Source organism: Phacochoerus africanus, chromosome 8 (genome assembly GCF_016906955.1).
Source record: "Phacochoerus africanus isolate WHEZ1 chromosome 8, ROS_Pafr_v1, whole genome shotgun sequence".
Classification (NCBI taxonomy): Eukaryota; Metazoa; Chordata; class Mammalia; order Artiodactyla; family Suidae; genus Phacochoerus; species Phacochoerus africanus.
Genome location: NC_062551.1, coordinates 85,160,232 through 85,185,131, shown reverse-complemented (window position 1 = coordinate 85,185,131; position 24,900 = coordinate 85,160,232). Strand labels below are relative to the sequence as shown.

At 48.8% G+C, this 24,900-nt stretch overlaps 1 protein-coding gene, 1 long non-coding RNA gene and 4 other non-coding genes across 6 annotated transcripts; 5 read left to right on the top strand and 1 right to left on the bottom strand.

The window, feature by feature from the left end:
* Window positions 1-5,433: 5,433 nt before the first annotated feature.
* RAB42 (RAB42, member RAS oncogene family) lies at window positions 5,434-14,612 on the bottom strand. The gene is made up of 3 exons (XM_047792896.1): window positions 14,319-14,612; window positions 12,339-13,201; window positions 5,434-5,732 (listed from the first exon to the last, which is right to left on the bottom strand). Exons 1-2 carry the CDS (start codon window positions 14,555-14,557, stop codon window positions 12,778-12,780), a joined length of 663 nt encoding a protein of 220 aa, XP_047648852.1. The 5' UTR covers window positions 14,558-14,612; the 3' UTR covers window positions 5,434-5,732; window positions 12,339-12,777.
* A 5,874-nt stretch (window positions 14,613-20,486) lies between these two features.
* LOC125134061 (uncharacterized) lies at window positions 20,487-23,843 on the top strand. Its single transcript, XR_007136551.1, has 6 exons — window positions 20,487-20,747; window positions 21,156-21,203; window positions 21,694-21,791; window positions 22,768-22,854; window positions 23,203-23,254; window positions 23,722-23,843. It is a non-coding gene; the product is annotated as an uncharacterized LOC125134061 (long non-coding RNA).
* On the top strand, window positions 21,253-21,387 carry LOC125134787 (small nucleolar RNA SNORA16B/SNORA16A family). The gene has a single exon (XR_007136786.1). It is a non-coding gene; the product is annotated as a small nucleolar RNA SNORA16B/SNORA16A family (small nucleolar RNA).
* On the top strand, window positions 21,839-21,969 carry LOC125134803 (small nucleolar RNA SNORA44). Its single transcript, XR_007136801.1, has one exon. It is a non-coding gene; the product is annotated as a small nucleolar RNA SNORA44 (small nucleolar RNA).
* LOC125134809 (small nucleolar RNA SNORA61) lies at window positions 22,881-23,013 on the top strand. Its single transcript, XR_007136806.1, has one exon. It is a non-coding gene; the product is annotated as a small nucleolar RNA SNORA61 (small nucleolar RNA).
* LOC125134828 (small nucleolar RNA SNORD99) lies at window positions 23,576-23,649 on the top strand. Its single transcript, XR_007136824.1, has one exon. It is a non-coding gene; the product is annotated as a small nucleolar RNA SNORD99 (small nucleolar RNA).
* Window positions 23,844-24,900: the final 1,057 nt, after the last annotated feature.

Sequence of the window (24,900 nt, the reverse complement as noted above, 5' to 3'; positions counted from 1 at the left end):
GGTTCCTAGTCGGATTCATTAACCATTGAGCCATGATGGGAACTCCGGGATCACTTTCATACCACATGTGTGCCAGCTCTGAGGCAGGGTGGTGGGGTGTGATGAGCCCGGTCATGCAGTGTCTTGCAGGTCCCAGCAAAGAGTGGGCTTTACCCAAAAAGTAGCAGGAGCCATTGAAGGATTTTAAGCAGAAGTGTGACGTGGTCAGATTAGCATTTTGAAAAGATCACTCTGGCCAGGAGCGGATAGAGAGGACACTTGTGCAAGGAGAGGTTCATGTTCGTTGCCTGGACTGAAGTGACTGTGACAAAGTGGAGAGAAGGAGGAAATTTGACAGCTGTTCCAGTGAGGCACTTGCAGGCCTTAGTGACTGGATGTGGGGGTATAGGAGAGAGGGGTGTCACCAAGCGATCAGGAAGGTCTTCCGACTTGGTGTCCACATCTCTGGTGTAGCTCAGTCCTCTGGCCTGGGCAGGAGGCCCTCCACTTCGCTAGCTAAGTAGCCACGTCTACTTGATTCCCAGAGCCTAGTACAGTCTGAGCACACAGAGGATTTAATCCTTGCTGAGCGGTAGCAGGGCTGGTGAATTCCTGCACTTCTGCATTGGGAGGGTCTTGGTAACAGTGCTTATTGGGTGCCAAGTACCTTCTGTGAAGAAAAAAGTATTTGTCAAGCACATTGTAATATCTCATTTAATCCCGTTTCCAATGAGGAAACTAAAATTTAGAAAAGTAATTTACTCAAGATCATGAAGGTAGTAGTGATGGTGCTGGGATTTCAACTAACTTCCTCTGACTCTAGAACCTGCACTCTTTTCTTTTTTTCTCCAATGTTTAAAATTCTGTTTTTTGGAGTTCCTGTCATTGCTCAGCAGAAATGAATCTGACTGGGAGTTCCCGTCGTGGCGCAGTGGTTAACGAATCCGACTAGAAACCATGAGGTTGCAGGTTCGATCCCTGCCCTTGCTCAGTGGGTTAAGGATCTGGCGTTGCCTTGAGCTGTGGTATAGGTTGCAGACGTGGCTCAGATCCCGCGTTGTTGTCTCAGATCCCTTGTTGCTGTGGCTCTGGCATAGGCTGGCAGCTACATCTCTGATTAGACCCCTAGCCTGGGAACCTCCGTATGCCGTGGGAGCAGCCCAAGAAATGGCAAAAAGACAAAAATAATAATAATAATAATAATAAAGAAATGAATCTGACTAACATCCATGAGGACATAGGTTCGATCTCTGGCCTCGCTCAGTGTATTAAGGATCCGTCATTGCTGTGAACTGTGATGTAGGTTGCAGACACAGCTTAGATCTGGTGTTGGTGTGGCTGTGGTGTAGGCTGGCAGCTACAGCTCCAATTCGACCCCTAGCCTGGGAACCTCCATGTGCCTCGGATGCAGCCCTAAAAAGACAAAAAAAAAAAAATCCTGTTTTCCTTTTTTTTGGCCAAGCCTATGGCATGTGAAGGTTTCCAGGCCAGGGGTCAAATCCACACTACAGCATTGACCCAGGCTGCCATAGTGACAATGCCAGATCCTTAACTCACTGCGCCAGAAAGGAATTCCTCGTTTTACATTTTTATTAAACTGCAGTTGATTTACAATATTATGCTAATTTATCCTATGTAGCAAAGTGACTCACTTATACAAATCTATATATTCTTTTTTAAAAATATTATTTTCCATGATGGTTTATCACAGGATACTGAATATAGTTCCCTGTGCTATACCGTGGGACCTTGTTTATCCCTTTTCTGTATAATAGTTTGTGTCTGCTAACCCCAGACTCTCCATCCCTCTCCCCACCTCCTGCTTCCCCACCACCCACCTCGGCAACCACAAGTCTGTTCTGTGAGTCTGTTTCTGTTTCGTAGTTAGGTTGATTTTGTGACATATTTTAGATTCCACATGTAAGTGATATCGTATGGTATTTGTCTTTTCTCTTTCTGACTTACTTTAGTCGGATGATCTCTGGTTCCATCCATGTTGTTGCAGATGGCATTATTTCGTTCTTTTTTATGGCTGAGTAATACTCCATTGTGTCTATGTACCAAATCTTTATCCATTTCATCTGTCAGTGGACATTTAGGTTGTTTCCATATCTTGGCTATTGTGAATAGTGCTGCTATGAAAATAGGGGTACACGTATCTTTTTGAATTATAGTTTTTTCGGGATATATGTCCAGGAGTGGGATTGCTGGATCATACGGAAACTCTTTTTATTTACTTATCTTTGGCCATACCTGCAGCATTATGAAATTCCTGGGCTAGGGATTGAATCCCCCGCCAGAGTAGTGACCCAAGCCACTTACAGTGACAATGATGGATCCTTAATCTGCTGTACCACAAGAGAACTCCTTCTTTTTTAGTTTTTTGAGGAATGTCTATAATGTTTTCTATAGTGGCTATGTCAACTTACCTTCCCATCAACAGTGTAAGGGGCAGAACCTGCACTCTTAACTGTGCCCTAAACTCCTTCCCCAAGTCCTGCGGGGACAGAGATGGGAGTGACAATGCATGCAAAGGCTTGTAGAAGTAAAGAAGCCACTGCATCAGAGTTTGTGTTGTGGCTCAGCAGTTAATGAACCAGACTAGTATCCATTAGGATGTGAGTTTGATCCCTAACTTTGCTCAGTGGGTTAAGGATCTTGCATTGCTGTGAACTGTGGTGTAGGTTAGACATGGCTTGGATCTGGTGTTGCTTTGGCTGTGGCGTATGCTGGTGGCTTCAGCTCCAATTCAACCCCTAGCCTGGGAACCTCCACATGCTGAGGGTGCAGCCCTAAAAAGACAAAAAAAAAAAAAAAAAAAAACGGAGTTCCTGTCGTGGCGCGGTGGTTAATGAATCTGATTAGGAACCAAGAGGTTGCAGGTTTGATCCCTGCCCTTGCTCAGCGGGTTAACGATCCGGCATTGCCATGAGCTGTGGTGTAGGTTGCAGACGTGGCTCAGATCCCGCGTTGCTGTGGCTCTGGTGTAGGCTAGCGGCTGCAGCTCTGATTTGACCCCTAGCCTGGGAACCTCCATATGCCGCAGGAAGCGGCCCTAGAAAAGGCAAAAAGACAAAAAAAAAAGAAAGAAAGAAAAAGAAGAGGAAGAAGCCACGGCATCAGTGTGGCTCAACCACAAAGTGCCACATCAGGAGAGAATGGCCAGGAGCAAGCAGAGTAAGCTTGAGGGTGGAGACCCCTCAGGCCTGGTGGTGGGGTCCAGTGCCCATGATTTGGATGCTGCCGTCTGTGTCTTGCAGGGGCTGGAAGGGTATAATATGTAGTATGGGAAGCCCAGCAGGCTGACTCTGGGATTTCCACTCCTCTTCAGCCTGAGCAATATCTTAGTTGAGGAGCATCTCAGGACTGTGAGAGAGAGAGACCCCCATCTGACAAGAAGATTCTGATGCAAAAAGCAGTCATATAAACAAAAAGTTTGAAGAACATTGAACAGGTAAAGGGAAGTAAATACCGTTTTAGATGGAGGTCTGATGTGATTATATTTGTATGTTAAAAGCCTTGCTCTGGGGAGTTCCTGGTGTGGCTCAGAGGGTTAAGAACCCAACTAGTATCCATGAGGATATGGGTTCGATCCCTGGCCCTGCTCAGTGTGTTAAGGATCTGGCATTGCCTCTAGCTGCAGTGTGGGTCTCAGATGCGACTCAGATCTGATATTGCTGTGGCTTTGGCTGTGGCTGGAGCTGCAGCTCCAATTCTCTTAGCTTGCGAACTTCCATATGCTGTGGGTGTGGCCCTAAAAGACCATAAAGAAAAAAAGAAAAACCCCTGCTCTGATTGTCAGTGTAGAGAACAGAACCGGAAACTGGCAGGAGGGAGACCAATCAAGGAAGTTGCTGTGGTAATTTGGACTAAATGTAAAGGAATAAGGCTGAGGTTTTCCTGAGAAGGAACAAACCAAAAGGCAGGTGTAGCGATCACAAAAATGGGGATGAGGTTGTGTGTGTTTGTGTGTGTGTGTGTGTGTGTATGTGTGTGTGTGTGTGTGTGTTACCTTTTTAGGGCCACACCTGCAGCACATGGAAGTTCCCAGACTAGCTGTTAAATCAGAGCTATAGCCACCGGCCTACACCACAGCCACAGGAATGGGGGATCTGAGCAGCGTCTGCAACCTACACCACAGCTCATGGCAACGTAGGATCCTTAACCCACTAAGTGAGGCCAGAGACCAAACCCACATCCTCATGGATACTAGGTGGGTTTGTTACCACTGAGCCATGACGGGAACTCCTGGGGATGAGTTCTGAGGACACAGAAGAAGCAATCTGGGATCAGGAGGCATCCTGAGGAGTTCTCTGGTAACTCAGTGGGTTAAGGATCCCGAGTTGTCACCACTGTGGCTTGGGTTGCTGCTGTAGCACAGGTTTGATCCCTGGCCCAGGAATTTCTGCATGCTGCAGACACAGCCAAAACAAAACAAAACAAAAACAAACAAAAAAGCCATTCTGGAGAAGGTCCCCTCTGTGTGAGGTGAAGCAGGGAGGCGGGCAGAGCTGGACTAAGGTCTTACATTTACCTGTAGTTAGAAAAGAAAAGGCCCTTGGATTCACCCAGTGTAGCCCCTCATTTTACAGGTAAGAATATCGAGGCTTAGAGAGATCTTGTGACCTTCCCGCAGTCCCTGGCAGGCCAAGATTTGGACCTGTGCTCTTGGTCTAGAATTCATGTTTGTCATGGCCTCCAAGGCTCCTTTCCCTCCGGATAGGTAGGCTCTTCCCCCTCAGGGGTGAGTGATGTAGAAGGCAGGACAGGGGCCAAGCCCAGGACCTTTCCTGGCCAGCTGTGTCCCACAGCTGGAGCATGACCTGTCCACGAAGTCCACCCCTCTGTCTGGGTGAGGCCCTTGACAATAATGCCCTCCGTCTCAACAAGGATGGTTTTCCCACAGTTCAGTCTCCTAGAAGGAGGATGCAGAAATGACACTGCCAGAGAGCATGCATGCAGTGCAGGAGGCCAGCCTCCAGGAGGAGCGAGGCCAGAGCTGAGGCACAAACCATGTGGTTTGCGTCTGGTTCAGACTTAAAGCGAGAGAGGTGGAGCCAGAACCCAAAGGTGATAGGGGTTTCCAACCCATGCCTTCTCAGCAACCTGAGCTGCTGCAGTTGGATTCTTAACCCACCGTGCCACAGCAGGAACTCCTTGATTCTGTTTTAAAATTTCCCTTATGGTGCTAAAAAGCCAGTGTTCCCCTGCCCAAAGTAGCCTTTGCAAGAGACTCAACGGTGGCCTTGAAGAGCTACCCTCTAGTGGGACAAAAAGGTACAGCAGAGCCTGAAATCTGCAAAGAAGAAAGCCCATCAAGTAAGGGCCCCAAAGGCTCAGGAAAGGAACTGATATGTTAGGTTGGACTAAGCCTTGAAGATTAAAGAGTTTGAACAGAGATGGACAAAGAACATTCCAGGCAAGGAAACAACACATGGAAGACACAGAGAGGGCTTGTTGGCAGAAGGAATATTTATTAGGCACTTAACACAAGTTGTGTTGTTTAATCCTCTAACAAACCTGTGAGGTAGGAGTTATTCTTAGTTTATTTTTTCATTCTTCTTTTGCCATCAAGCTGAGACTCAGAGGTAGAGGAGAGATCTGGGTTCCCACCTAGATGGCTTCGGTTCTGGCCTGCACATGGTCGGCAGGATGGGCCTTCCCTCTTTGTCCACTAGGCTTCAGTGGCTCCCAGAGCAGGCAAGGTCTTCAGAAAGGGTCCCATGAGTGGCATAAATTTGTCTCTGTTCCTTCTAAAGGGCAGAGGGAATGGATCTGAGCTGTGTCTGTGACCGACACCACAGCTCACGGCAACGCTAGATCCTTAACCCACCGAGTGAGGTCAGGGATTGAAGCCACGTCCTCATGGATGTTTGTTGGATTTGTTAATCACTGAGACATGGCGGGGAACTCCTCTAACCCTTTCTAAGATCCTGTGAGTTAGGTATTGTTATCCTCATCTTACAGTTGAGTCCAGTGAGGCTTAGAGAGATGCAGTGAGTTCCTCAGGGTCCCACAATTGTACATAGGAGAGCTGAGATTCAAACCCAGGTTTAACTGCAATGCCTGCCCTGTTTTTGGCAGCTGGGCTAACGCAATGGTTAGAGCAGGTGATATTTTTCTGAGCATTGCAGGCAGATCAGCTAACAAAGGAGAGGGAAAGGGCTGGGGCCTTCATGCACAGGAAATATCATATACAAAGCCCAGCACCATTGCTGGTTGGAAATTTGTACAAAGTAGGTAGAGATTCCCATAGGGCCAGATCAGATTGGATTGGAGAGAAAGGGTTTGGACTTTACCCTGTAGGTACTGGGGAGCCAGGGAAGGATTTTAAGAGGGGAACAGTCAGGTCAAATTTATATTTACAGAGTTTTTGTCATAGCTCAGCAGTAACAAACCTGACTAGGATCCATGAGGATGTAGTTTCGATCCCTGGCCCCGCTCAGTGGGTTTAAGGACCCAGCACTGCTGTGAGCTGTGGCGTAGGTCACAGACTTGGCTCAGATCCCTCATTGCTGTGGCTGTGGCATAGGGTGGCAGCTACAGCTCTGATTCAACCCCTAGCCCAGAGACTTCCATATGCCTCCAGTGTGGCTCTAAAAAGAACCCTTTATTTTAGGAGTTGCTGTTGTGGCTCAACTGGTTAAAGACCCAATGTTGGGGAGTTTCCTTCATGGCTTAGTGGTTAACGAACCCGAATAGGATCCATGAGGATGTAGGTTCGATCCCTGGCCTTGCTCAGGGTTAATGATCCGGTGTTGCCAAGAGATGGCTTGGATCCTGAGTTGCTGTGCCTGTGCTGTGGGCTAGCAGCTGTAGCTCCAATTCAACCTCTAGCCTGGGAACTTCCATATGCCGTGGGTGCAGCCCTAAAAAGCAAAAAATAAATAAATAAATAAAAATAAAATAAAAAAAGGACCCAATGCTGTCTCTGTAAGGATGTTGTTCCAATTCCTGGCCTCACTCAGTGGGTTAGGGCTCCTGCATTTCCTCACGCTGGGGCACAATTTGCAGCTGCAGCTCAGATCCAGTGTTGCCATGGCTATGGCATAGGCTGCAACTGCAGCTCTGATTTGTCCCTTTGCCCTGGAAAGTCCATATGCCATGCACAGCTGTAAAAAAAAAAAAAAAAAAAATTCTGTATTTTACTGGAGTTGCCTGTGGTTCAGTAGGTTAAGTATGTGGTATTGTCATTGCTGTGGCTCTGGTTATAGCTGTGGTGTTTGTTTAAGCCCTGGGCCCAGGAACTTCCACATGCCATGGGGGCAGCAAAAAAAAAAAAAAAAAAATCTGTAGTTTGTTTGTTTATTTGCTGCCCTTGTGGCATGTGGAAATTCCTGAGCCAGGGGTCAAACCCGAGCCACAACATCAGCAATAGCAAGAGCCACAGCAGTGACATCAGATCCTTAACCCACTGTACCATCAAGGAACTCCTCAAATCCGTATTTTAAAAAAAATCCCTGGAGGCATTCACTGGTGGGCTCAGCAGGTTAAGGATCGTGTGTTCGTCACTGCAGCAGCTCTGGTTACAGTTATAGTGTGGGTTCAATTCCTGGCCTGGGAACATCTGTATGCCATGGCCATGGCCAAAAAAAAAAAAAAAAAAATTCCCTGTGGGGCAAAGTGGATGCTGAATCACACCCTACAGGCCTGAGCCCCTCAAGAGGGCTGGCACAATCTGCACTGGAAACGGGGGCAGCAACAGTAAACAGTTTACAGCAACAGTAAACGGGCCGTGGGCCCTGCCTTAGGAGAAAGGGCGCCTGCTTCTGAACAGTGGGCAGCCCTCAGATGGGCCTGCCTCCCTTGGCCTCTTTCCCACTCTCTAGTCCTATTCTTTGCCTTTCCTCTAGCCAGTGGGCTGGGCAGGGCTGCTTCCTTCCGCTGGGCCAGAATCATACCCATTAAAACTATTTACAGTCTCCAAAGGTTTTGCTACACTGAAGGGGCTTATGAGTGTGGGATCACAGCCTTGAAGCATAAGGTAGGAACTTCTGGGCCTGACCCGAGGTGGCAGACAACTGAGCTGTTGGAACACTGAGCTGGCTCAGGTTTACTGAGTGAGCCACATCAGTTTCCCCTCCCAGACTTTATTTTAGGTTCCTGGCTATGAAACTGACAAGGTCAGCTTGACCTCATAAGGTTGCTTCAGGGTTAAAAATAAGCCATAGAGGAGTTCCCGTCGTGGCGCAGTGGTTAACGAATCCGACTAGGAACCATGAGGTTGCGGGTTCGGTCCCTGCCCTTGCTCAGTGGGTTAACGATCCGGCGTTGCCGTGAGCTGTGCTGTAGGTTGCAGACGCGGCTTGGATCCTGCGTTGCTGTGGCTCTGGCGTAGGCCAGTGGCTACAGCTCCGATTGGACCCCTAGCCTGGGAACCTCCATATGCCCCGGGAGCGGCCCAAAGAAATGGCAAAAAGACAAAAATAAAAATAAATAAATAAATAAATAAAATAAGCCATAGAAACAATAATAGTGATAGTAATAATAATAATATAATAAGCCATAGAAATAGCTAGTTCCATAGTGTGTGAGCCCATATATGTTGCAGGGATTCACATAATACATTTTTTCATCTTTAACAACAACCCTGTGAGACAGAAACTATTATCCCCATTTTGCAGATTGGAAACCAAGGCTGAGAGGGTTAGAGAGATGTGTGACTACAGCCTGCTGAACGTTCCTCAAGGGAGGCAACTGGAGACAGTGGGTGATGTCTCTTCCTGGTGGGCAGGGCCTCCAAGCTGCTTCTCCCACACCCGGCCAGGATTCTGAGAGGACAGAAGGTCAGTTTTTACTTCCTCACTTTTTTTTTTTGTCTTTTGTCTTTTTAGGGCCGCAGCCATGGCATACGGAGGTTCCTAGGCTAGGGGTCTAATCAGAGCTGTTAGCCAAGGCCTACACCACAGCCACAGCCACAACCATGTGGGATCTGAGGGATCTGAGCCGAGTCTGCAACTTACACCATAGCTCACTGCAACGCTGGATCCTTAACCCACTGAGCGAGACCAGGGATCGAACCTGCAACCTCATGGTTCCTAGTCAGATTTGTTTCTGCTGCGCCATGACGGGAACTCCTTTACTTCCTCTCTTTCTCCAGGGATTTAGGGATTTATTTTGAGCACCTGACAGTCTCTGTCCCCAGGACCAGAGGCTCATCTCCCAAACAAGCTCCAGTTTAGCAGTCCTGTAGTCCTGTCCAGGGAAGCTCTGGATGATTAGAAAACACAGACTGGGTAGTTCCCATTGTGGCTCAGAGGTAACGAACCTGACTAGTATCCATGAGGACGTCGGTTTGATCCCTGGCCTCACTCAGTTGGTTAAGGATCTGGCCTTGCCATGAGCTGTGGTGGAGGTTACAGGTGTGGCTCTGATTCCGTGTGGCTGTGGCTGGGAGCTGCAGCTTCAATTCACCCCCTAGCCTGGAAACTTCCGTATGCTGCAGAAGCAGCCCTGAAAAGCAAAAAAAAAAAAAAAAAAACATATAAAAAAACACAAAAACCACAGACTAAGTTGAGGGTCATTCCCTGCTTCACTTCATTCTATTATTCAGATCCCCAGTAAATTCCTAGAATGAGCCCAGTTCTTTCTTGTTGCAGGGCTCCACGCTTACTTACTGGCTTCACTTAATCTTTCTGGGCCTCAGTCTCCACATCAGTAAAATGGGATAATAACAGTATTATATTATTTTATCATTATTATCAGTACCTCACATGATACATAAGAAGTACCCAATCAATGCCAGACACTACCCCCATCTAGATCTCTGCTCTCGCTTGGCCTTCCTCCTCCTGTGGGTCTCACCTCTTTGGCCACCTGCTCTAAGGCAGCCCCCATCACCCTCAGGCCCATCTCCCAGATCTGTGGTCTTTGTAGCACTTACAACTGGAAATCATTTAGTTCCATTTACTTACTAGTTTGTTTTTTTTTCTCTTCCACTAGAATGTTGGCCCTAGAACAGCTTTTGTTATGTTCACTACTGAACCCCCAGAGCTCAGATCAGAGTACTAGCTTATTTTAAAACATTTCTGATGAAGGAATAATAATATACTCTAAAGCATATCATTTCCCTGTCCTGGCCCAAGCTTTCCCAAAATGAGGAGAATTGGGCCAAACTTGCAAGCCTGTCAAAAGGATGAGTAATGTTTTAAAAAGAGGAGGCAGAACAGAGAGGCCCACCCTGGCCTAGTTGCCATGGGGAGGAAGCTAAGAAACTCATCTTCATTGAAAACTTCCCAAGAATCCTAAGAAGGAGGGATTTGCAGTCACAGGTTGCTGAGGAGGAATCTGAGACTAAAGGAGGTAGAGTAACTGGCTCCAGGTCACAAAGTGAGTTAAATGACCCCTTCTATACCTGCTAAGATTCTTCCCTCCCTAAAGCCTTACATTGCCAGTGGAAATTTTGTGCCTAGCAGTTTCAGCTGCAAGTTAAGTTCCCCAGGAGGCAGATTCTGAGGTGGGTATGAGTGTGCAGTCTCTTTTTTTCCAGGCCGTACTTGTGGCATATGGAAGTTCCCAGGATAGGGGTCGAATCAGAGCTACAGCTGCCGGCCTACACCACAGCCACACCAGATCCAAGCTGCATCTGTGACCTATACCACAGTTCATGGTGACCACGGATCCTTAACCCACTGATAGAGGCCAGGGATCAAACCTGCATGCTCATGGATACTAGTCAGGTTTGTAACCACTGAGCCACAATGGGAACTCCAGTGTTCAGACTTTTATTAGGGGATTCTGTGTGTGTGTGAAAACTTAAAAAACCACTTCAATTCCAGCCTAACAGTGTCAGGTACGATGTCAGGTACAAAGGATGGACTCTGAGTACTATGCTGTGTGGCGACAATTCACTCATATTATTAGGGATTCTGTGGCACATGGAAGTATGGAAGTTCCTGGGCCAGGAAGTGAACTCATGCCACAGCAGCAACCAGAGACACTGCAGTGACGACAATGGATCCCTAAGCTGCTGTGCCATAAGGGAACTCCAGGGGTTTCTTGAGATCAACACCTGCTTAGAGGGAGGAAAGGAGGGAAGCAATATTGAACAGGATAATTTATATATATTTTTGTTTGTTTGTCCTTTTGCCTTTTCTAGGGCTGCAGCCATGGCATATGGAGGTTCCCAGGCTAGGGGTTGAATCAGAGCTGCAGCCGCTGGCCTACGCCAGAGCCACAGCAACGCAGGATCCGAGCCACGTCTGCAACCTACACCACAGCTCACAGCAATGCTGGATCATTAACCCACTGAGCAAGGCCAGGGACCGAACCCGCAACCTCATGGTTCCTAGTCAGATTCGTTAACCACTGTGCCACAATGGGAACTCCTATATATATATATATATATATATATATATTTTTTATTTACTATACTTTTTGCCTTTTTTTTTTTAGGGCTGTACCTGTGGCATATGGAAGTTCCCAGGCTAGGGGTCCAACTTGAGCTGGAGCTGCTGGCCACAGCCACACCACCACCAGATCTGAACTGTGTCTGCAACCTACACCACAGCTCACAGCAACGCCAGATCCTTAACCCACTGAGCAAGGCCAGGGATCAAACCTGCATCCTCATGGATACTAGTAGGGTTTGTTACCCCTGAGCCACGACAGGAACTCTAGCAGAAGAATTTAGCTGTGATGTCCAAACAGTGGCCTCAACTGACAGCATGGAGTGATGAAGCTAGGTTCAATCTTCAGAGATGTTTAGAGTCGGGGCAAGGGGGTCAGGCTTTTGAACACTCCCCCACCAATAGATTTAATAGATTGACACTGGATGTGGGCTGACCCCATGGTCAGGCAGTTCCCAGAGTGAACTGAGCTACACCCCAGGCAGCACTCCCAGGAGCTGAGAGGTACTGTGGGGAGGGAGCTATGGGTTCTTCAGCCCCCTGAGGGAGATCTTGGTGGCTAATCCCCATGTCCACTGTGTGCCCAACACAGGAGCTGTTCACGTTCATCCCTGCCTCCCAGATCCAGCCCCTGGCCATGGAGTAAGGACACTGAGCAGCAACCTGGGTTTGAGGGCACACTTTTTTTTTTTTTGTCTTTTTGCTATTTCTCGGGCCGCTCCTGCGGCATATGGAGGTTCCCAGGCTAGGGGTCGAATCGGAGCTGTAGCCATCGGCCTACACCAGAGCCACAGCAACGCAGGATCCGAGCCGCGTCTGCAACCTACACCACAGCTCACGGCAACGCCGGATTGTTAACCCACTAAGCAAGGGCAGGGACCGAACCCGCAACCTCATGGTTCCTAGTCGGATTCGTTAACCACTGCGCCACGACGGGAACTCCTGAGGGCACACTTTTTCATCCAGGCTCCAAGGCTGACAAAGCCTAAAATTCCCTGTACCTGTTCTCACCTGTGTGGGAGTGTCCACACGCTGAGCGGTTCAGCGTCCAAGTCCAGGGACGCTGCCAAAAATGGCCACATCCAAGCCAAGAAAGAGCAGTGATGACAGTTCTCGCCGTTCCATCCTCACAGTGTGGGAGGCCCTGGCTGAGCATATGCCACCCATTCATGCTCTCAACCCCCTGTGAGGTGAGGTCTTTTATGAGTTCCTCTTGCTGGAGGAAACAGGCTTAAGGACAGGAAGCTGCAAACCTGGCCTTTTAGACCTTTCTGGTGGAAAGGGGCTGAGCTCTGAGACCCTAAAATCCAAGAGGCGTGACTGTGCCAGGATACTGTATATATTAACGTCTGGACAGATTCTGCCATTTGCCCTCCCGAGAGATATTAACACTCTCCATCCCCCCAGGCCTTCTGAGGGTGGCGCTGCTTTAACCCTTTCCCTCCCAGAGTCAACACTGGCATAGGCCCGGATGCTGCTTCCTGCTGAGGGGCCTGGGGGGTTGGGTGTTGTAGATGAGCCGGACACCCCCCCAGTCCTCCTCCAGCTTGATGTCCCCCTGCTGCAGGGCCTGCTGGATGGCATCAGCGAGGGTGTTGAAGGCCAGATCCACATTGCAGTTATTTTTGGCAGAGGTCTCCATGAAGGCCATGCCCAGGGAGGCAGCCAGCTCTTCCGCCTCCTGGGCTGAGACACATCGCATGCTCTGCAGGTCACTCTTGTGGCCAACCAGCAGGAAGATCGCCTTGTCGGGGCCCTGAGTGGCCATGACCTCCTGGTGCCAGTCTCGGATATGTTCAAAGGACTTCCTGTTTGTCACATCAAAGACCAGCAGGACACCCACCACATTCCGGTAAAAGGACCTGGTGATGCACCTGATGGTGGAGGGAGTAAGTTATGAGACACCTTCAAGACACCCCAGAGGCAGGACTCCCTTCATCCACTGACTGCCTCACACTCCCCATTATAGCTCATCTCACACTGCCCTGTGAGTCTTTTCCCCAGCGTCTGTCTCTCCCAAGTAACTGTGTGCTCCCCACTTAGGGAGCAGGGTTTTTTGGGGTTTTTTTTCCTTTTTAGGGCCGCCCTTGCAGCATATGGAGGTTCCCAGGCTAGGTGTCAAATCAAAGCTGTAGTCACCAGCCTACACCACAGACACAGCAACACCAGATCCCCCCCATGTCTGTGACCTACACCACAGCTCATGTCAGCGCTGGATCCTTAACCCACTGATCAAGGCCAGGGATTGAACCTATGTCCTCGTGGATGCTAGTCAGATTCATTTCCAGTGAGCCATGATGGGAACTCTAAAGGAGCGGTTTTGATTTCCATACTCTCCCGACCATTTCTGCATTCTTGATGTTTTTCCGATTGCAGGTTTTGTTTCCCCATTCTCTGGCTGGCAAACTCCTATGCATCCTGTATCGCCAACACAAATCTCTCTTCCTTTCGCATCTCCTTGACACCTCCCTCTCTCTGCTCCTATGGGCTTTTCAACACCCAGGTCATTCATCCCTTCAAATTCAATGTCAAAACTTTCCTCTGGGGCAGGGCACCAGGTCTCAGGTATTGGGCTCAGAGGCTGTGTTTGCAGGATGAATGGCTCAAGAGTGAAGGACTTAGGAGCTCCCGTGGAGGACATGGGTTTGATCCCTGGCCTCACTCAGTGGGTTAAGGATCTCGCACTGCCGCGATACGTGGTGTAGGTCGGATTCTGTGTTGCTGTGGCTGTGGCTATAGCCTAGGTCAACAGCTACAGCTCCGATTCAACCCCTAGCCTGGGAACCTCCATATGACGGGGGTGCGGAGCTAAGAGAAAAAAAAAAAGTGAAGGACTCAGATCCAGGATGGGGACCCCCAGATCTCTACTTGGGCCACTGCGACTGACCTCCTCCATGGTCAGGGGGACAGGCATTGAGCCGCCCCAACCAGAGGTCCCTCTCCCGCCCCACCTCCACCCCACTCCGCCCCAGCCCTGCCCCCACCGCGCACCTGAAGCGCTCCTGGCCCGCAGTGTCCCAAAGCTGCAGCTTGACGCGCGGCCCGGCCCGCAGCTGTAGAGTGCGGCTGTAGAACTCGACGCCCACCGTGGGCGCCGACTCGAGCTCCGGCTCGGGCTCTGGTATCCAAGGCGCGTCCGCCACGTAGCGCCGCAGCAACGACGTCTTGCCCACAGCCGTGTCCCCCAGCAGCGCGATCCGAAACTGGTAGCGGAAGCCCCCAGCCTCCATGGCCGGCGTCTGGGCTCCCTCCGGCCGGGAGACCGACTGTCCGGGCCGCGCCCTGCGGCTCCGCCCCAGCCCCGCCCCCTCCACGGGCCCCGCCCCCGGGCCGTGTGCAGCCACCCTGACCAGCGTCTGTGGCACCAAAGAAAAGGACCTGGAGGAACCCAAACCCGAGGAAACACCTGGGCAAGTCAATTCCTCACTCTGGACTTCAGATTCCTCCTCTGTAAAATGGGGATAATAACCCCTACTTCACAAGATGAAAAAATTAAGCTAGATAATGTGGGGAGGAGGACTAGGGAGAATTAGACTTGCACTGACCTGAATCTAACAGCGCCAGAGCATCCACTTCTCATTGTTGGGACGGTTTCTCTCTGCAGCCCCCACTCTCTGTTAGTCTCCCAGTAGGGCCCCCGCTGCTGGACCTGGAGACACCACTCAAGAAAGCTGATCATTTATAGGTGCTCTTTCCCCACCCACATGCCCCTTTCCTGGAGCCCCACTGGCCCTGGTCTGGGGCCTTGTGTTCAATGTTCAGGTTCAATGTTCAGCAGTCCCTATTGCTTCCTCCCTGCCTGCGCTGGGCCCCAGAGAGGGACCTGGACACAGTAGGGTAGAAGAGGCAGGGTACAACTGCAATTCCAGAGGAAGGGCAATTGGCTGTGGACAGGACAGCTAACATTTATGAGGCCAGATGGTCAGTTCCTAATGCTTTGGGACAGCAATGCTTTGAGAAGGCCATAGTGTGTCCATTTTAGAGCTAAGGAGACGGAGGCTTAGATGTGTGGCTTCTCTCAGGTCACAGCAGAACTCGGACTTGTGGAAGTTCCTGGGCCAGGGATCAAACCCATGCAGCTGTAACCTGCCCCACAGCTGCGGCAATGCTGGATCCTTAACCCACTGCATCACATGGGAACTTCTTAGATTTTTTTCCCCCTTCACTATCCCTTTGATGCCACTAAAGGGGACTGCAAAGCAAATTCCCAAAGGACCAGACAAAGTCATCGGGTCTCACTTGGGTTAGGGGCAGGAGGAAGGCAACCACATCTGTATCCAAGATCAACTCCATAATTTCCAGTCTGATCTTCTGAACACTCAGGATTTCAGGGAGTTCTGGCTGGTCCCAAACAGACCATAGGTTTAATCCCACTGTCCCACTGTGGATGGTAGTTACCAGTTTAACTTGTTTTGGCAAACCGGCAGTAGGGAGCAGTTCTCCCTAAAACAAACCGTCACATCATCACATTTCCTCCTTATATAACCTTGTGAGTAGATGTTAGTCTGCCCAGTTTTTTACAGATGAGGAAACTGAGGCTCAGAGAAGTTAAGTATCCAATCTAAAATCACTAGCATGGAAGATTGAGACTAGTTTCCCAGTCTGTTTCTGGCTGGATAGGCTGGGGACTAGGGAAGGCCCAGGTTTTCTTGTACCTACCTCTAAATAAATCACTGAGAAGCCCTTTTGTGGGGTCTCCTAGTAATCCTGGCCTTTGGTCACTTAAATAGTAGTGCCTAAAGGGGCTCAAGTCTGCTTGTCCCTGACTTCAGAAGGAGAGAGAGGAGCATCAGATGGGGAGGGGAGGTGTTGGGAAAGGAATCCTTCCTGCCAGCTTTGCCGAAACCAGGAGAGTCTGCCCCACTCCCACATGCCCTGCGGATTCTTCCATTGGGATGTTCTCCTCACCTTGCTCTGCTCAGCTGGAAAAATACTTGTTGCATCAGGCCTGTGCAAATTCCCCCGCTCTCCACCCCCACCCCTTCTTTACCCACCACTGGCGCTCTGAGCTCCAGCCATGCTGACCATCTTCCCTCTTCTCAGCCCTCCGCTGAGAACACTCCTCTCCGGCTCTTCAAAGGGTAAGCAACCCCTACTTCAGGCCTCAGGTTAGATCTCTGTCCTCAGGAAGTCCATCTCTGACTAAGGTCACAGGCCCTTCTGTCCAGTGTAACGTCTGCCTCCCTTCTAGGCTCAGGCCCCCTGGGGACAAGGACCAATGGCTTTATCTTCAGTGCTTGGCACAAAGTAGGAATTTGGTGAATATTTATGCTTGAATGAATGAATAAAAGTGGATAAGTGCTATTCATTCATTCATTCACTCATTATTCATTCAAACACCACAACAAAGCTGGACTGGGGCGGGGGGGAGGGGGGGGCTACCGAATCAGAGGAGACCTCTTGGAGGAGGTCATGCTGGGTCTCCAAGGACAAGCGGGAGCTGGGGAGGTCAGAAGGAGGGGCACTCCAGGCAGGGGCAGCTGGGCAAAGGCAGAGAGGCATGAAACAGCTTGAAAGGCAGTTTGAAACCAGGCGTCCCAGAAGCCTTTCTGCTCAGCGCGTGGGGGCAGAGTGCACTGTCAGCATCTGACTCCTTGAACTTCCTCTCTCCTAGATGCTCCTGCTGTGGGCTGGGATCATGTGCCTGACTCTAACTGCACCTGGCCCCAGAATCTGGATTCAGCTGACTTTGTCACAGACTCCCTATGTGACCTAAGGGCAAATCATTTCCCCTCTCCAAATCCGCTTCCCCTTCAGCTAAGTGAGGCAGATCACCTAAGAGCGTCGTTCTGGAGTTACTGTGTGTCATAGCAGGTACGTTATGCACATTCGTATTAGACAGATCTGAGTTACAGTTCCAAATGATGCTTACTAGCTATGTGGCCTTGGCCAAGTTTCATTCATTCATTCATTCATTCACTTAGTAATTATTTCAGTAAATGCTGACCATCTTTTATATACTAGGCACTTATACAGCAGTGGAAAAAAAAGACATAATTCGTGTTCTTGGGGAACTCACATTGTAATGGGAAAGACAAAATAAATTAATATGAAACGTGATAACAATCAAGCCATGGTTTGAAGGGTGGCAGGGTGCTATTTCAAAAGAGGGTGGTCTGAGGAGGTGACATTTGAATAGAAGCCCAGGGGAAGGGTGGCAGTGTGCAGTGTGGTTGTCTGTGAAGCCACGAAGGACAGTTCCAGGCAGGAGGAACATGAAGAGCACAGGCCCTGAGGTGGGAGAGGCAAGGGTGCTCCAAGAAGAGCAGAGAGGCCACAGAGAGGGAGCAGAATGAATGAGCAAGTGGTGGGTAGTGAGAGCAGACAGGAGGAGGAGCCAGATATATGTGGTTTCTGAGGCCCTCTTGGGGACTTCCGCTTTTATTTTCAAATGTATTGAGAAGTCAGTGATTTTGGGGCAGGTGAATAACATAATCTGACTCCTCTCTTTTTTTTTTTAACATCTTTATTAAGATATAATTGATATGTAATAAATTGTACTTACTAAAAATATTCCATAGATGCTTAATTCTTGAGTTTTGTACACCCGCAAAGACACCGCAATCAAGATAATGGTCTTTGGGAGTTCCTGTTGTAGTGCAGTGGGGTAAGGATCTGGCGTTGCCACAACTGTGGCATAGGTTGCAACTGTGGCTCTGATTCAATCCCTGGCTCAGGAACTTCCATATGCCACAGATGTTGCTCAAAAAAAGAGGGAGATAATGCTTTTTAACAGCCAGGCTGGCATGTTGAGACCAGCCTGCAGGAGCAATGGCAGAATCAAGGAGACTGGCTAGAAGAGGAGTGGGATCTTGTGGGTCATAGATAAAGATAGCGTCGGTGGAGAACACAGGGTTTGCCGATGGATTGGGAGTGGGATGTTAGAGAAGAGAGGAGTCCTGGGTCACCCTAAGGACTTACTGAGATGAGGGAAGAGCATGTTTGGAGGAGGAAAGGCTGTGTACTGAGAAGCCTATTAATAAATAGCCGTCTGGGAGTTCCTGCCATGGCTCTGCGGAAAATGAATCTGACTAGTATCTATGAGGACACAGGTTCTATCCCTGGCCTCACTCTGTGGATTAAGTGTTGCTGTGAGCTGTGGTCTAGGTTGCAGATATGGCTCGGATCCTGAGCTGCTGTGGCTGTGGTGTAGGCCGGTGGCTATGGCCCTGATTAGAGCCCTAGCCAGGGAACTTCCATATGCTGCAGTTGTGGCCCTAAAAAAAAAAAAAAAAAAAAAAAAGCAAAATAAAATAAATATCCATCCACGTGTAGCTATCACAGAAACAGCAGGATATAAAGTCTGAAGCTTAGGAGAGAATTGGGGCTGAAGAAACACATTTGGAAGTCATCAGAAAGCTCCTTAACACTTGGAGAGCCTGTGGCCTTCTCCACAAAATGATAATAATAGTAACACTTACTTTTTTAAGAGTATGTAAGGATAAAAATAATGAATAGATTAAACATTGAATAGATGCTTAATTCTTTTTTCTTCCCCTAGGGCCACAGCCACAGCATATGGAAGTTCCCAAGTTAGGGATTGAATCAGAGCTGCAGCTGCCGGCCTATGCCACAGCTCAGGGCAACAATGGATCGATCCTTAACCCACTGAGGCCAGGGATTGAACCCACATCCTCATGGTTTCTAGTCAGGTTCTTAACCCACTGAGCCACAAGGGGAATTCCATAGATGTCCATAGAATTCTTGACAATTACTTTTTTTTTGGTCTTTTTGTCTTTTCTGGGGCCGCTCCTGTGGCATATGGAGGTTCCCAGGCTAGGGGTCTAATCAGAACTGTAGCCACCGGCCTACACCACAGCAACGCTGGATCGGAGCTGTGTCTTCGAGCGACCTACACCACAGGTCACAGCAACATCCGATCCTTAACCCACTGAGGAAGGCCAGGGATTGAACCCTAACCCTCATGTTTCCAGTCGGATTCGTTAACCACTGAGCCACGACGGGAACTTCTTACTATGTTTTTATTTTTTTTAATTAAAAAAAATTTTGCCACTGATCAAGGCTAGAGATCAAATCCGCAACTTCATGGTTCCTAGTCGGATTCATTTCTGCTTAGCCACGACGGGAACTCCTTATTTGTTTTTATACTGACACTTATTCATTACACGGACAAAACGTTCGCCCAGCAGGAGTGCCCAGCGGCAGGGAGTGCCCTTCCTGGTGCAGCGGAAACCAATCCGACTAGGAAGTGGTGGATTCCATCCCTGACCCCCGTGGCCTGGCTCAGTGGGTTAAGGATCCAGCTTGCTGTGAGCTGTGGTGTAGGTGGCAGCAGCAGCTCAGATCTGGCATTGCTCTGGCGTAGGCTGGCAGCTGTAGCTCTAATTAGACCCCTAGTCTGGGAACCTCCATATACCATGGGTGTGACCCCAAAAAGCAAAAAAAAAAAAAAGTGCACTCAGCACTGTGATTAAGAGTGTGGTGTCTGAGGTAAACTCCTGGATCTCAGTCCTTACCACGCTTGCTAGCTATATGATCAACTCAGATAAGTTTCCTTATCTGTAAAAAGAACACAATTATAATACCCATATACAGGGTTATTATGAAAACTGCGATAATCGAGAAAACTGAGATAAACAAGCATAGTGGGCTTAGTAAGCACTTTGCAAATTTATTTATCTATTAGCGTAGCAGATAAGCCTTGAACAAGTGATGCATTCATCTCATGAATAAGTAATACCTCTTCCTAAGAAGGCCTTCCCAAGACCCCTCTCCAAGAAGACCTCGAAGAGCTCCTCCCCTAAATCTAGTCAAGTCTCTGCTCTCCCATCGAGGTCTGAACAGAGAGCCCTTTTCCAGCTCAAAGGATTAGCTATTAACTTCCGATTTTCAAAGTCTTCCTGGACTGAACTCCATAAGGCATGGCCGTATTTGTGAGCCCATTGTGCCATACCAGACGTTCAGAGAGTGCTGAACGAAGGAGGACCTTTGCAGCGATGAGACTCCCTCCCCGTGGGCAATTGCAGCTGGGAGCTAGACGCCCTGCCCCACGCTGGAGGCGAATGAACTACAACTCCCAGCGGTACGCGCGGCGCACTGCTCCAATTGTCAGGCGCGACCGTGAGGGGCGGGGCCTATATAAACCCCCTTACGGCGCACCGCCGTCCTTTTTCGAGGTGGCCGCGTGGGTGTCGTGAAGGCTACCGCAGTTCTCTGCCTGCTGCGGTTCACGCCGTACTCTTCCTTAGTCTCGCTGCCACCCGCACTGCGCTCCTTTGTGTTGCCTCACGATGCTACGGAATGTTGAGCGCGGCACCAAGGCCGCGGACCTGCCGGCCTGGCAGAGCGGAGGTCCATTAGGCCACATCGGCCGCAGGCGCAGTGAGAGGGGCCGGACCCCTTGAAGGCCGCGCCCTGCTCCAGCCTGGCCCCGAGCGGCCCTGCGCTCCAGTGTGATGGGTGAGTAACGTGGGCAGCGGCCCGGTGCACGGTAGTTCTGGAAACGAAGTGGCTTAATTTGAGGGGAGAGCACGCGGTGGGGTCAGCCAGACCTTGAATATGCTTTTGACTGCTATCTGCTTGGTGACCTGGGGTACGTGATTTCCTTGCCTGCGCCTAAATTGTCTGGCTGCACGATATATGTTTAGGAAGTCATTGCTGGAGGATAGAAGAACAGGGTTTTCTGGAAGATGGGTTTAGTCGTTGAGATCTTATTTTGAATCCCAGCTTTGTCAGTTTCTACATTGATAGGCGACATTCAGCAAAGAGTTTAATCTAGATCTCATATAAAATAGGGATGACAAGATGGTCCTAACAAGATAAAGTGCAGATTTGGACTAACGGGATATCTTCTTTTGTAATCTCCAGAATGTCCCAGCAGGTGAATTGGTGATAGTCGTAATGCACGTGATTTAGGTGAGTCTGAGGGCGGAGTGTTCGGGCTGCCCTGTGACCTAGAATGCCCTGTGGCCCTTATCGAAGCTGCGGCTGCTTCCACATAGCTGCTGTGGTCAAAAAGGAGCCCAGAGTGACAGTTTTCCTTGACGGTCGCCGTTCTGTTTGCTGTAACTGATCTGCAACATTTCAGGAAAAGACAGTTCCCTTGGTACCTGCCATTGCTCTGGTATAGCTTTTATTGACATGTATGGGGCTTGTGTATAGTTATGAGAATAAGGCTTTTGAGAAGTAGCTTGCAGAGACAAGAACCAGCACGGAGGGCAAATGGGAGTGGATTGGATGTCTCCTGGGAAAATCCAGTGGCAGGTGGCACAGGTCTTTGAGTCATTGCCCTGAAAAGTTTATGGCATCAGTATAGGACCAAAGGCCAGTCAGAACCTTGATTTTTGAGACCAAAGGAAGGGACCGGTAAGTAAGATCATTAAGGACATGTGTGTTCTCATCTTAGGTCTGCCATTGAAGAGTCCAGGCTGACTGAAGTTGACCTTTCCAGTGAGGGAAGACTCAGGTCATGACACTGATGGAACACAGTATTCTGAGGACCCGGTAGGTTTTTGGAGTTATTAATTTGGGAGCTACCTGGTGGCTCCGTACAGCATGTTTCCAAGGGCTGTGGCTTGTAGTGGCCATGGGATCTCCAACTGCATGCAAGAACAACTTGGAGAGTCTTTGACAGCACAGGTCAGCATAGTACCTGCAGCTGCCACTCGCCTTTCCTATAATATCAAAAGAACTTGGGCTGGAAGCTTTCCACCTGAGCCCATGCATTTCTGTCACTTCCATGTAAATGGGTGTATTCGATCAACTTTTTTTTGTCTTTTGTCTTTTCTAGGGCTGCACCCGCAGCATATGGAGGTTCCCCAGGCTAGGGATCCAAGTGGAGCTATAGCTCCCTTTTTTTCTTTTTTTTTTTTAATGTTAAGAATAATATACTAGAGGCTTTTTTTTTTTTTGTCTTTTCTAGGGCCACACCTGTGGCATATAGAGGTTCCCAGGCTAGGGGTTGAATCAGAGCTGTAGCTGCCAGCCTTCGCCAGAGCCACAGCAATGCGGGATCTGAGCCACATCTGCAACCTACACCACAGCTCATGGCAATGCTGGATCCTTAACCCACTGAGCGAGGCCCGGGATTGAACCCACAACCTCATGGTTCCTAGTCGGATTTGTTAACCACTGCGCCACGACGGGAACTCCGTAACTTCTCAGTTTTTTATTTTAGAGCTGGTCCTCACCCCTGCACCTGTGGCATATGGAAGTTCCTGGGCCAGAGATCAAATCCAAGCTGCATCTGCGACTTAAAGCCGTGGCAGTGGCCGATCCTTAACCCACTGCACCAGGGCTGGAGACAGAACCAGCTCCTCCATGGAGACAAGCTGGATTATTAACCCACTGTGCAGCAGCAAGTCTGGTTTAGGTGTTTGTTTTTGTGCTGTCCCTGCAGTATGCAGGAGTTTCCAGGTCAGGGATCTGACCTGCTGAGCCATGGGGGAACTCTTAGAGCTTTTACACTTATTTTCTGTAGGTTACCCCTGGGTTTTACTGGCAGTTCCCGATAGTGCTGAAGTATCTGAAGACACCAGCTTTTCCTGGAGCTGTGCTTTACACTAAGGTAAGTTGGATGGTGAAGACGGTCTGACCCTCCGGTTCCCTTTCCCATCGGATCTGAACACTGGTCTTGGTGGTCGTAAGAGGAGGAATAACAGTACTGAAGCTGTCCTTACGGGGCCTGTAGTCTTCTACAGAGCACGTGGGCTAGTTTCAAACAAGGTTGAATTCTCTTGGAACTTCTTTTACAGGGAGATCCCTGTATAATGAGATAAACTTAGGCTTACAGAGAGGCTGTATGTAAAACGTTGGGCGGTTAGTATAGTGACTGCTGAATAGTTCTGTATTTGGGAGGGATTTATCAATAGCTTTTTAGTCTCTTGACTGAGTGTTCCTTTTTTATCCTCCTAAGATTTTTTATCAGTAAAGCTGTCATCCATCTCTGATTGTGGATCTACAGTTGGGTGAGTTAAATGTCTACCTGAAGTTTTATCACAACTTTATTGCAGCTTCCAGAAGTTTTTGACTGCTATGACCCTAAGCAGTGTAGCAAAGGCTATTCAGGTCTGGGTTTTTTTAAATCTTATTTTTTAAATATAGCATTTATACCTGGCCTGCCTTGTCTTGTCTGGCTTATTTGTTGGCTTTCACAACTAGGGGACAAACAAATAAATGCGTACAAGGGAGTTCCCAATGTGGCTCAGGGGTTAAGAACCTTGGCTTGAGCTCATGCCTCTCCTGTGGGAGGGTGGGAGAGTAGCTCAGGGTATTTTTTCCAGGCTGTGACTGGTCCAGGATGAAACCTTATCTGAGTGGACATCTGTGGATGATAAATGCGGATATGGGACTGAGACCGGCTCTTAGGAAAATGCTTGAGTAGCATTGATTAATTGGGGCAGTACTAACACACTGGCTTATACTTCCTTTTCAGGAGAGAGACACTACACAAAGAGGCAAATGAAGAGACAAGAGGCTCTTTTAGGTGTAAAAACTGACTTTTTGCACATGTTGGTACATGGTATATAAATGACCAATAAAAGACTCCTGGATATATGTTTGTGTCCCTTTTGTTTTGGAAGTTCCTGGGTCAGGGATCAATTGACCCCAGGCTGCTTAATGCACTGTGCCACATTGAGAGCTCCTGTGTCCATCAAGTTGGTTATTCCCTGTTTAAATGCACAGAATGGCTAATAGTCCCTTTCAGGCTAAGCTTAAGACTGGTGCTTCCAGATCTTTGAAGGCAGTGTACCACCCTCCCACCCCTAAAGACTAAGTCATAAGTCCAAGCAAGCTTTTCAGGAGCATCCTGAAAATGGGTGGGTTTTTTTGTTTTGTTTTTCCTTTTTAGGGCTGCACCCTTGGCATATGGAGGTTCCCAGGGCAGGGGTGGGGTAGGAGCTATGCAACAGCAACACAGGATCCAAGTCTCATCAGTTCACTACTGTGGTGGATGATTACCCCATTCAGCGAGGTTAGGGATTGAACCCATGTCCTCATGGACTCAGATTTGTTTCCTATGAGCCATGATGGGAATTCTTAAATTACTATTTGCTATTCACCTGTTAAACTAATAGCATCCAGTGTCTCAAAAGCTTAAGGAGTTGTTGCTTAGCACGTTATGAACCCTACCAGTATCCATGAGGATGTGGGCATGATCCCTGGCCTCACTCAGTGGGTTAAGGATCCACTGTTGCTGTGAGCTGTGCATTACGGTGGTAGAGGCCCTAAAAAGATGAGAGGCATAGGATTGTCTCTGAACAATCTAGACCTTTTGGTTTTGGCTGTCTCTAATATTTGGCTACTACTCAGTGGCCCAGGCAACTTCCCAGTTCAAATGCTTAGTGAACCTGCCCAACAAGCAGACAAATTTGTTGGTTAGGAGTATCAAAAATATCTGGCACCATTTTAGCAGGCAAGCCATATACTCCCACCCTAGAAAACCTTATGGCTTTGTGTAACTTTACTGTTAATGATCCACCTTGGTTGTTAATCCTTAACTCCAGGAGTGCAAATAACCCTACCTGGATAAATGATTACTGTTCAAAGAGGGTTGACTGAGGTTCCAATTTATCTTGGAACAATAGGTCCCTTGGTTTTCAAACTTAAATGG